The sequence below is a fragment of the Schistocerca cancellata genome, chromosome 2 (genome assembly GCF_023864275.1).
Source record: "Schistocerca cancellata isolate TAMUIC-IGC-003103 chromosome 2, iqSchCanc2.1, whole genome shotgun sequence".
Lineage (NCBI taxonomy): Eukaryota > Metazoa > Arthropoda > Insecta > Orthoptera > Acrididae > Schistocerca > Schistocerca cancellata.
This window is the reverse complement of record NC_064627.1, coordinates 332373801-332387230: the sequence shown is the minus strand read 5'-3', so window position 1 is coordinate 332387230 and position 13430 is coordinate 332373801. Positions and strand designations below refer to the sequence as shown.

At 37.4% G+C, this 13430-nt stretch overlaps 1 protein-coding gene across 1 annotated transcript in view; it reads left to right on the top strand.

The window, feature by feature from the left end:
• The window catches only part of LOC126161714 (peroxidase-like), a gene marked incomplete at its 5' end in the record, with an annotated part of 240793 nt that extends 229354 nt beyond the window's left edge, over positions 1-11439 (top strand). Inside the window, 2 exons of the mRNA XM_049917747.1 lie at positions 3772-3862; positions 10886-11439. Of these exons, the coding sequence (XP_049773704.1) occupies positions 3772-3862; positions 10886-11029 (235 nt within the window). The remainder of the gene's footprint in view (positions 1-3771; positions 3863-10885) is intronic.
• Between the last annotated feature and the right edge of the window lie 1991 nt (positions 11440-13430).

Genomic DNA, 13430 nt, shown 5'->3' with positions numbered 1-13430 from the left:
TTAGTGTGAGCTTTTACGGGCTTACCAACATGCTTTTCTAATTACCACTCTGAATTGCAGACGTATTGTACATGTGTAGCCAGGCTGTAGAAGAGGGGCTGATAGAATCATAATGATATGAAAGCTTGACTTACAGCAAAGGATGAAACTGGTGGTCACTGTAAAATTGGATGTGACATAGACTGCATTAACAGATATTAATGTAGTGATATGTGATAAGCAGATGTAAGACTGAAACAATAACAGTGGGAAAGTAATATAATTTTACTGTATAAAAATTACTAAAATTAGGTTGATGCCTTTAAAGGAATTGGATTGCAATCTTCAGCAACCACAGTTAGGTTCAGTCTATTCTACTGTCAGTCATGTCTTAATAATTACAAGAACAGTTTGCCCTTTTTGGAGGAACTGACTGAACTGAAGACTACACAGCTCCCAAAATTGTGGCAGATCTCTGCTGATCTTGTTAAACAATTGAGTTTGTGACCTACTTCAGTGGCTGTGATACTCAATTCCACAAATGCCTTTTCAAACTTTCCACAGTACTAGGCATAAGTTCTCTGGCACTTCTTGTCTCATATCTTCTGATCCACAATGCAATATGAGGCATAGGAATAATGTGTGTACTAAAAAATATCCTGGTAACATTCTGACCTGTGACCCAGTGATGTGTATACAAAGTATGCAGGAAACTAGCCATGGGTCATTGATGGGTCTTATTTTCATTGGAATTCCTCATTCAGTAGCATAGAGAATATTGTTACAAGATGTGATTCCCTTACCTTGCAAGACAGGATTCACATTTCCTCACATCGTGGATTAAGCCATCCAGTATATCTTGTTGTAACACTTTGCATTGCTGCACAACTTTTTGTGGAAGAGAGGTAGTCTGTGGCAGCAGTATCTGGGATGTAATTCTTTGACTTAGAGTGTTCTGTGACCGTTCAATCAAGTTTAAGTCTGGAGAGTGGGAGGGAGGGGGGCGGTGAGCTGGCTACTCTATACTCATGTTATCATCATTTTGCATGTGCTAATCTACCAGGACAGCCCTATGTGGTTGGGTATTATCATTCATATGGCAGAACAAAGGTCCATAAGTATCAGAGAAAAGGAACGAACATTATGCACGATGTCAATACTACAGAATTAAGCTGTTATAGTACCTCTAGGAAACATGTGCTGTGGCTTATGGGCTTCCAACATATGACCAAGACTTTTTGTTGTATCAGTCCCTCTTGACAATATAGGCAGGGTTGTGACATGTTCTTAGGTTGTTCAGATGAACATATCACAACAATCAACTGCCAAGTTATACAGAAACTCATCCATGAACACGATGCGACCCCTCTCTACCAGGAACCTCTCAAAGGAGGGCAAGACATCACATTTACCAAGCCAAGTAAGGTAAGTACTGTGCTGATTGAACATCATTGAACACTTAATGCTTGACATCAATTCTGATGTTCTATAGTATTACATAATTGACCTTACTGCAATTGAAATATTTCCTCCTTCCTGGAATCTCCTCCATAACCATGAATATGATAGTGTGAGTGACATTCAATTCTCAGCCCATGTCTTCTGGTTGGTCACTAATCTTCCAGTAATTGGGACACATGTAACGTTATCCATACTATATACCTTAAGCACACAAGACACAACATAACACAGTTGGAACTATTATAGCCTAGAACTCTTCCCACAATGGATTGTTTCATCCACACAAAGTAGTCATGTACTAGCCTGCCATAAATGCCAAATTTTTCAAGTTACTCCACCACAGTTAAAACCCACAGAGCACTCCTGTAACCTTTTTATGTCTCAAAGATCCTTTAGTTTATGAATGGGAGTGTACGTTGCTGGTATTTGAAGAAAATTCCACGAATCTATAGCAAGTTGAAGGCCTGCAATTGTTTCTAAATCCATCCTCAGTTTCGTTAAAGCTATTGTAATATTTTACAACCTATTATTCCTTAATTCCATTTATCTTACTTTATATATATATTCCCTCTTTCCTGACGAAGCAACCGTTTGTTGCGAAAGCTTGAATTTTGTGTGTATGTGTGTGTTTGTTTGTGTGTCTATCGACCTGCCAGCGCTTTTGTTTGGTAAGTCTCATCATCTTTCTTTTTAGATATATATTTTTTTCCACGTGGAATGTTTCCCTCTCTCTCTCTCTCTCTCTCTCTCTCTCTCTCTCTCTATATATATATATATATATATATATATATATAGTTATAATAGAAGGAAACATTCCATGTAGGAAAAATATACCTGAAAACAAAGATGATGTGACTTACCAAATGAAAGTGCTGGCAGGTCGACAGACACACAAACGAACACAAACACACACACAAAATTCAGGCTTTTGCAACAAACTGTTGCCTCATCAGGAAAGAGGGAAGGAGAGGGAAAGACGAAAGGATGTGGGTTTTAAGGGAGAGGGTAAGGAGTCATTCCAGTCCCGGGAGAGGAAAGACTTACCTTAGGGGGAAAAAAGGACGGGTATACACTCGCACACACACACATATCCATCCACACATATACAGACACAAGCAGACATATTTAAAGAGTTTGGGCAAACTCTTTGCCTTTACAAATGTCTGCTTGTGTCTGTGTATATGCGGATGGATATGTGTGTGTGTGTGTGTGTGTGTGTGTGTGTGCGAGTGTATACCTGTCCTTTTTTCCCCCTAAGGTAAGTCTTTCCGCTCCCGGGATTGGAATGACTCCTTACCCTCTCCTTTAAAACCCAAATCCTTTCGTCTTTCCCTCTCCTTCCGTCTTTCCTGATGAGGCAATCATTGGTTGCGAAAGCTAGAATTTTGTGTGTTTGTTTGTGTGTCTATCGACCTACCAGCGCTTTTGTTTGGTAAGTCTCATCATCTTTCTTTTTAGATATATTTTTTCCACGTGGAATTTTTCCCTCTCTCTCTCTCTCTCTCTCTCTCTCTCTCTCTCTCTCTCTCTCTCTCTCTCTCTCTCTCTATATATATATATATATATATATATATATATATATATAGTCTGCTTGTGTCTGTATATGTGTGGATGGATATGTGTGTGTGTGCGAGTGTATACCCGTCCTTTTTTCCCCATAAGGTAAGTCTTTCCACTCCCGGGACTGGAATGACTCCTTACCCTCTCCCTTAAAACCCACATCCTTTCGTCTTTCCCTCTCCTTCCCTCTTTCCTGATGAGGCAACAGTTTGTTGCGAAAGCTTGAATTTTGTGTGTATGTTTGTGTTCGTTTGTGTGTCTGTCGACCTGCCAGCACTTTCATTTGGTAAGTCACATCATCTTTGTTTTTAGGTATATATATATATATATATATATATATATATATATATATATATATATATATATATATATGAATATAATAGAGGGAAACATTCCACGTGCTTGTGTCTGTGTATGTGTGGATGGATATGTGTGTGTGTGCAAGTGTATACCTGTCCTTTTTTCCCCCTAAGGTAAGTCTTTCCGCTCCCGGGATTGGAATGACTCCTTACCCTCTCCCTTAAAACCCATATCCTTTTGTCTTTCCTTCTCCTTCCCTCTTTCCTGACGAGGCAACCGTTGGTTGCGAAAGCTAGAATTTTGTGTGTATGTTTGTGTTTGTTTGTGTGTCTATCGACCTGCCAGCGCTTTTGTTTGGTAAGTCTCATCAAATATATATATATATATATATATATATATGTGTGTGTGTGTGTGTGTGTGTGTGTGTGTTAACAATCAGTGTGTTTCATTAAATTATGATGAATCTTACAGAAATCCTCGAGTCACATGCAATAGTAAGCTTCTACCTAGATTGGATTTAACAAAATGGAAGGATCAGAGCTTACAGGATAACCTATCAGAAGTAAGTCTTGTTTAAGATTAGGTTGTTTGTTTTGTAATTAAATTCTTCATTCTTGAAACATAGATTATGATGGTTCTAAGAAAAAGAAGGCACATTAAAATTGAAAAGTTAGCTTGTTTAGGGGCTGAGGAGAAAAATGTATACAATGATGCAAATGATGGCGAAGAAAAGGACCAATAGTTCAAAACAACAATATCAAGAGAGACATTAGAGGATGAAAAACAGAGGTTGCAGAGTTCAGCGTTACGAATTTTTCTCTTACAAACATTCTTGTATCTATTTCATCTATATCCTCTATGCCAGTTTTTCAACTACATCTTTATTTTAAGTATATTTTCATTGTATTTCCAATTTGGGCATTTATTCTGCCATTAGGAGTGATTTAAAATGGAATGATCATATAATGTTGATCGTCGGTAAAGCAGATGCCAGACTGAGATTCATTGGAAGAATCCTAAGGAAATGCAATCCGAAAACAAAGGAAGTAGGTTACAGTACGCTTGTTCGCCCACTACTTGAATACTGCTCAGCAGTGTGGGATCCGTACCAGATAGGGTTCATAGAAGATATAGAGAAGATCCAACGGAGAGCAGCGCGCTTCGTTACAGGATCATTTAGTAATCGCGAAAGCGTTACGGAGATGATAGATAAACTCCAGTGGAAGACTCTGCAGGAGAGATGCTCAGTAGCTCGGTACGGGCTTTTGTCAAAGTTTCGAGAACATACCTTCACCGAAGAGTCAAGCAGTATATTGCTCCCTCCTACGTATACCTCGCGAAGAGACCATGAGGATAAAATCAGAGAGATTAGAGCCCACATAGAGGCATACCGACAATCCTTCTTTCCATGAACAATATGAGACTGGAATAGAAGGGAGAATGACTGGAATAGAAGGGAGAACCGAAAGTACTCAAGGTACCCTCCGCCACACACCATCAGGTGGCTTGCGGAGTATGGATGTAGATGTAGATGTAGATACATGTTCACATTTAATGTCTTGTCCAATGATTGTAATCTCTTTACATGAATATCCTGAGTGATTCATAGACTCATCATCACCCAGTCAAAACTGCTGAGGATAGAAACTTGAAATGTGGAGAGGGCATTGATCTTATGTTGTAGACATTGTTTAATAAGTGATTTTTTGAAATTAAACCTTTAAGGGAGTGAAATAGGACATGGAAGGTTTTTTGAAATGTGTTATCAAAGAACTGCTAATGCATTTTTAAGGCTACATCTATAAAACTAGTGCTTCACTTCTCTGTTAGAAGTAAAAAAGTAAAAGTTTTAGTGTTTTTTGAAAATTCAACCCCCAAGGGGGTGAAAAGGGGATGAACGTTTTTATGGAAATATTTCATTATGAAAGCAATTTTGAAGATAAATCTATGGACATTGGTATTTGGCTTCTCAGTTAGAAATAAAGAAATATGTTAGGGATGAGAGTTTCTATGGAAATATTACTACAAGAACTCAAAAGGCTGCTTTAACAAAAAAAAAAAAAAAAAAACTGACAACTCCAGCTATCAGAGTCACCTGTTGTGAGAAGTACATCCGAAAAAGCCCATGTCTATAGTGGTAGCATGGCAAACATGTCTCACCTTCCTATTTTTATCATGGGACACTGAGTGAATGTACATCCTTATCATTGAAAGAATGTGCAAAAAAAGAAAAAGAAGAAGAACTTAATACATTTTTACTCCTGTCTTTTTTCATTTTTTAAATATTTTATTGTTATGCAAATGAAAACTTATTGTTGTAGTGTAACAAATGATTGCAGTAATGGACAGTCCTTCACCCTTAAGGAAAAGTGCAGTGGCATATGGATGCATAGAAAGTAGAGGTGTTGAACTATTGTCTTCTGTTCTTACTGAGACTTGAAGTTTAAAGATGCTGTTAAAAACAGTTAGACAACACTGTATAGCAACCAGTCTTCTCTACTTTTTATGTGTCTAAACACCATTTTGCACTTTATACTAAAGATTGTAATATTTCTTTCCATTAATCAACCCAGTTGTAATATTTCATCCCAGATGAGCAACATAATTGTAATATTCCTTTCCATACCAGTAAGCCACAAAGTTGAACCTTAAAGACAATAAGTGCATTTTAGGTTTGGTTTTTACCATTCTTGCACTACATACACTGAAGTGACAAAAGTCATGGGATACCTCCTGATACCATGTCAGACCTCATTTTGCCCTGCATAGTGCAGCAACTAAATGCGGCAACAAGTCATTGGATGTCCCCTGCAGAGATCTTGAGCCATGCTGCCTCTATAGCCATTCATAATTGCAAAAGTGTTGCTGGTGCAGGATTTTGTGCACAAACTGACCTTTTGATTCTGTCCCATAAATGTTCGATAGATTTCTTGTCAGTTGGTCTGGTGGCCAAATCATTTGCTCGAATTGCCCGGATTGCTCTTCACGCAAGTTGTGAACAGTTGTGGCCCAATGACATGAAGTCCATGTGAATGGTCCGTAATAGCAAACATAACAATTTCCAGTGAATGATTGATTCACTTGGACAGAGGGCCTAGTCCATTCCACGTAAACATAGCTCACACCATTATGGAGCCACCACCTGCTTGCACAATGCCTTGTTGACAACTTGTGCCCTGCCTTCAGGAGTATGTGCCACACTGAATGCTACCATCAGCTTGTAGCCACTGAAATGAGTACTCATCTCACCAGGCCATTCCCAGGAGAAGTGCTGCAGGCAATTTCATGCTGTTAGCAAAGGCACTTGTGTTGGTCATCTGCTGTCATAGCCCATTAATGCCAAATTTCACCATGCTGTCATAATGATGCATTTGTTGTATGCCTCACATTGGTTTCTGTGATTATTTCATGCAGTGTTGCTTGTCTGTTAGCATTGACAACTCCGTGCAAATGGTGCTGCTCTCATTCATTAAGTGAAGGCTGTTGGAATCTGCATTGTCTGTGGTGAGAGGTAATACCTGAAATTTGGATTCTTTGGCACACTATTGACTCCATTGACCTCAGAATATTGAATTTCTTAATGACTTCTGAAATGTAATATCTCTGGCATCTAGCTTCTACTACCATTTGGCATATAAAATCTGTTAATTCCCATCGAGCAGCCATAATCATGTCAGAAACCTTTTCACACGAATCACCTGAGTACAAATGACAGCTCCATCAAGGGAGTGCCATTTTATACCTTATGTACATGATATGACGGCAATCTGTATGTGTGTATATTGCTTTATTGTGACTTCTGTGATCTCAGTGTGATTGACATTATTAAGGACCAGGTACACAGAAACTATGATTTTATTTACTTTCCTCTCTTGCTTTCAGCTTGTTTCCCAATGTCAAGTTTGTTGTGTAGTCATTAAAAAACTTGTGTTCATACTTATTATTTTTTTATGTACATGAGAACAGTTTTTTATAAAAATTATCACATCATGTTTTCAGAATAGAATCTGAGATAAGATATAACATTTTTACAAATCAAAATCACATACAGTTCATGGTTACATTTTGAAGACACGAGAATGACTTGTAGCGTAGGCAGACCAAGAATGCACTTGGCACTCTTTGCTCATATTTATAATCACACTTTTCACATGCAAAAATACTTTGAACATACACTTTAAATTAGAAAAATGTAGGGAAAAATACCAGGGTGGTTTGAAAAGTTCCCAGAATCACCATGAGAAGTCAGTGCTGGCATGAGTTGTTCACATGATATTCATTGGATTGATTCCTGTAAACGCGTGCCATGTCAGTGCTCTTGGAAGAGAGCTGTGGTGGTCATATGGCTCTGTTGTTGTTCCTGCATAGTGATTTGCGGAGATGGAAAAAATTGAGATTCGAGCACTTCATAAAGAAAGGTATGAAAGCATAGGATATTCATGCTGATTTCCAGAATACACTGGGGGACTCTACTTCTTCATATTCAACTGTTGCCAAGTGGACAAATGAATTTAAATTTGGTCAGGAGAGCTTAGATGATGGTCCACACAGTGGTTGGCTAAGATGTGTCACTACTCCAGAAATCATTGCAAAAGTGCACAAAATATTCATGGAGGATCGCCGATTGAAAGTGTGAGGAATTGCTCACACTTGCCAGATGTCATCTGAAAGGCTGTATCACATTTTAATTGAAGAATTAGAAGTGAAAAAATTATCTGCAAGGTGAGTGCCACGACTGTTTGATGCTGGATCAAAAATGTGTGAGAATGGACATATTGGAACAATGTTTGGCTCATTTTAGGAGAAACAAACAAGATTTTTTGTGCCGGTTTGTGACCACAGATGACACTTTGGTGCACTACTATACCTAGAGACAAAACAACAGTCAAAGCAGTGGAAACAGGCTAATTCTCCACCACCAAAGAAAGCAAAGACAATTCCTTCAGCAGGAAAGATCATAGCATTAGTGTTCTGGGATGAGAATGGGATTCTGTTTTTAGGTTATCTCCCCATTGGGCAAACAATTACTGGAGAATACTATGCTAACCTCCTGGACAAATTGCAACAAAAGATATGTGAAAAAAGGCCAGGTTTGGCAAGGAAGGAAGTCATCTTCCAGCAAGACATCTGTCCCTAAGAAAAGAAGTCTTCACAGTTGAGTGAATTCATGAGTATTTAAATATGTGACATAAATGGGCACATCTTTTGACTGAGTTGACTTATAAGCTTAAATCCTTTACACTGCAAAGAGACAAAAGATTAGTATCTGACAAAAATTTCAACTTGATACCTATAATATTCCTTAGCTGGACGGATGGATGGGTGATTTGAGGGAGGGGACCAAACAGTCACCAGTCCCATCAAATTAGGGAAACATTGGGAAGGAAGTCAGTTATGACCTTTCAAAGGAACCATTCCGGTATTTGCCTGAAGTGATTTAGGAAAATCACAGAAAACCTAAATCAGAACGTCCGGACACAGGTTTGAACCATCATCCTCCTGAATGCAAGTCCAATGTGCCAACCACTGTGCTACCTCTCTCGGTAATGTTCCTTAGAATAAGGGGTCTTAACAGGTGGACAACAAACGGCAAAAAATTTTGTATAATGCAATCACAAATTAACTATTTTTACATTTTTCCTTTACTAGTACTGTGATTCTAGGTCAACAGGAAGTACCCCATAGTATTTGTTGAGTAAATTTATGAGCATTGAAATACATGACATGAGTACACTGGTTAGAAGTGTAAATTTTTCACACCACCAAGGGTTTATAGACCTTAATATGTGACAAAAACTTAAACTTGATACCTCTACCCATTCCTGAGAAAAATGGGTCATAACAATTGTTCAGACTGATGGATTTTAAAGTGATCCTATAAGGGTTCCATTTTTAGTGGTTGAGATATGGAACCTTAAAAACAAGATGTTAACTGAATAATTAGCTCTTTCTTTTTGTTTCTATTAACTCCTCTATTCCAAAGAACATGATGAGATTGTTGTATGTTTGATATATGTATTGTGCCCATCTGTAATGCAAAATAAGTGCTTCTATTAGTTGTAAAACAACCTGAATGAAATAATTAATTCTGTGTGATCATGTGTGTTGCATAATGAAGGTATAAGTTTGTATTGGTTGCTATACTAATCATTTGTATTGAATACTACAGCAAAAGGAATATGTCTACCCCCCTCCCCCCTTACCAACCTCATAGACATTTCATGGTAAGAAAACTTTTTATACATCGTTCAAAGAACAAATTAAGTTTCCAGAATGTCTGAGAATGTATGCCATTGGATGGGGTGCTTTCAGATGGAATGCTATATGTCATTATAAATTGTTGGATGTAATTGGAAATTATTGTAACATGAGGTATGTTGCAGGGTGTGTGACAACACTATTGCTGTACACAATGTACTTATTTATTTTGCATCATCCAGAGGACTAAATTATTGATAAAGGATTTGTCTAGTTTCCTAGATACAAATTAAGTAATGTTAATTTAATTCCACACTGAACAGTGTAAGAAGCTGCTGCAAAATTGTGAAAAGTAGCTCACTGCAGGATTTCAAATCAGAAAATGGGGAAAAATTTAATACCATTGAAAAGAGGTCCAAAAACTGAAATCTTTTGTCTAAAATGTCATTGTCTTTTGTGACATAGCAGTGCAGTTTTTCACATAATCACACCATACCCTATTTAATAACCCACCATTCAAATTTAAGTACCAAATCAATTCAGATTACAAGTAACACATAAAAGTATGCATATAACTGAAACAAACACCGATGATCATGAATTTAATTTCATTCTATAAGGTGGTGAAAGCTGTGTGTAATTTTGCTGTGAACTGAATTTGCTGACTGACAGTAAAAATGCAAGGGCCACAAGAGTAGATTAGCAAGTGGGTTGTAATTTAAAAAATAATAAAAAAAAAGGGCAGAGTTCCTGTTTCTTACTTTCCCAAGCCGGCATGCCTGTTGTTTTGATTGTGCTGTAGAGATTTTGCTGGAAAGGTCTTACACATCCTCTATACAACTTCTCTCTCTCCCCATGTGGTTTCCATATTTCTGGAGTCATGAAAAAAGACATTCGTGCTGTTGATTTGCTTTGGTTGAAGAGGTGCATGCCTAGCTACAATCCAGATTCTGTAGCCAACTGCAAACATTTTTCCATGAAAGTATTGATCTATGGAACACATGACTAATTAACAACTCTGTTCTTTCATGCTTTTAATTTTTTTTTTTCCATTAGGTAAGTTTGTGTCATATGTTCTTCATGTAGGGACCTAAATCATAAACAACAAAAACATGATGAAATTAGAGTAATTATTTTTCCTCAGTTTGAACTTGTGCATACTATTTTTAAATTTTGTAGCTTATTGTTTTTGGACACCTAAGACATTAGGAGAAAAAAGTGTTGCTATAGCATGATTAATGCATATTTAATGCTGTATCATGTTTACTATTATCACAACAACTACTACCACTACATTAAACTCTGAAAACTGTAAACATAAAGTTATTTCAGTAATAGTAATTAGATGTTACTTTTCTAATACTTTCTAATTACTTGAATTTTTCAGGTTAGATTATCTGAGGAAATTTTACCTGACAATGAAACTGAAGTGATGGATCCAAACATAGACTTGGTTTTCCAGGTTCCTGATGAAACAGAAGAGGTTAATGTGACTGACAATTTTGTATCACTCTTGAATGGAATGGACTGAAGTATTAGAATGACACTTATACACAATTTTCACAAATTAACTTGACTGATTAGAATTATATTTTCATGATTTTAATTTTGGATTTTGTGTCCTTTTACATTCATAGGAAATGGTGGTTTTATTAAAACTAAAAATAGCAGTATATCATTTAGCAAACAAATATGGGATATTTCAGCAATGTTTCTATAAATGGGTGAACATGAGAAAAATTTTATCTTTCATGTCATTGAAAGTAGTGTACAAGCTGTTATGGCAGTTTTTCATCTGATGGCAGTATGAGTAAAGCTTAGATTTAAAAAATGTTAACACATTAATATATGAGTTGTTGAAAGATACTCCATTTTAAAATGTCATGCATAAGATGTTATACTCATTTGCATATGAAATAAATGAAATTAAAATCAAAGTAATTCTATTGAACTGAAGTTATTTGATACAGCATAATCATACTGACGAGAGATTTTGTATTAAGTTTGCACAAACCGCAAGCTCAGTAAATTGGCAAATGAATAAACAGTGGCACTTATGACATTAATGGAGCCCTGTAACAAGATGACCATAACAACAAACAGTTGTCTACTGCAATGCAACTCTACATCCATATTATATAATTTGGGTATAGTCTATAATACAGCATTATCAAGTTGCCTAAAGGTTTATTGACCTCACAATGGATTGATGTGAAGAAACAGGGAATAACTTCCATGGTACTGGAGGGAGCTGTAGAAGGTAGAAACTGTAGTGGAAGACAGAGATCAGAATACATCCAGCTAATAATTCAGAACATAGGCTACAAGTGCTACTCTGAGATTAGAAGGTTTACACAGAGAGGAATTCATGATGGGCCACATCAAACCAGTCAGAAGACTGAAAACTTAAAAAAAAAAGTAGAATTGCATCAAGCCTGGGTGAGCAGCAGGCTCACCATTGCGGAAAAAAATCAGTGTAAGCCAGTCACACCATTTGGCACAGATGTGTAAACAGCTACAATCTGTGATGGGCCTAATGAAGAAGGCATTCGAGCATGCTGGTGAACCAAGGACCCTCAACATAGGATGCAGCATAGTGCAGATTGTATACACACAGGTAGTTGATGGCTCAGGGTAAGTCAGGTGAAGGTAGTGCCAGAGCACAACTACGAATTGTAGACCCTGGGTAAGTGCCCTGAAGTTGGTTGAAGTTAGCGAGTAGATGGGACTGCAACTGTCTGGTGCTCCTACTATGTTGCATTGACAATGTTCCATCTTCAGTGGCAGGCAGTGTGACAAGTTGTGTGGCAGCCAGACTCATCTTCGTGGCAGGGTGGGAACTTCTGTCATGTCAGCTTGGTCTCTTTCAACTTCTAGTTGAGAAATGCAATGACAGCTTTCTGCTCTCTTGGCTGCAGGTTATGGACACCAATTTGAAAGGCAGTGGAGCAATGTGCCTCCCCTCTTTGAAAGATCCTGTCCATCATATCACAGACTGGTATTATTATCTAAAATATTGTACAATAAATCTTACATTTTTACATTTATGTACATTCTTGATTCAGGTTTCTCTTTCTCTATGTCAGCCTGAGTTACAATGTACAGTGGCTAGTATATTTAACATCTGATTATTGCTAATTCTGATCTACTCAGCCAATACATCATGTGCAGGGAGTCAGGTGGGTGGGAGTTTTCTGCTGTGAGTAGATATAGGCTGCACAGATGAGAGTTAAAATCAAGATGGTGCCTGAGGTTGAAGTGCTGATTGCCACAACTTTGTAGTGATAATTTCTGCAGTATTGTCACATGTTCTGATTCATTTGCTCCATGCTAATACACCCTTTCTGTGGTACTATCAATTCATCCAGAGAATAAGGAGATTGGGTTCTAAGGTACTGCTTAGAAAAATCAAGTTTTGGGCACATAATATATGTAAAATTTTGTTAGTCCAGTATATAGAGGATATGTTATGTTTCAAATCACAGCCCTCTTTATGGTTGCTGGGAGATGGAAAGTTGGCTCTGCTATTTCACTAATTATAGGCCTACCATTTAACAATATGCTGCTACGTTTCAGGTCCAATGATTGCATACCTTAGGTCACTCTTGCTGGTGATGTTACCTGGAGAAAGGAAGCTGTAAATATTCTCCCTCCCACAGTCCACGTTCATAATATGCAAATAACACCTGTACCTATATTCCTCCACAAAATAAAAATCCTGTTCCCATCATCTGACATTCCTTTGTAATGTAATGACTCTCCAATTAGTGCATCAACATGGAAAATTAATCTGCTTGAATTATATACTCGACATCCAAAACAAGTAACTATTATCCTACCACACAATGAGAATCAACCATTAATTTATCATTGGTTATTTCTCCACACTTTATAGTCCAAAATACTACAACTACTTCCTTTGTTATTTGCAC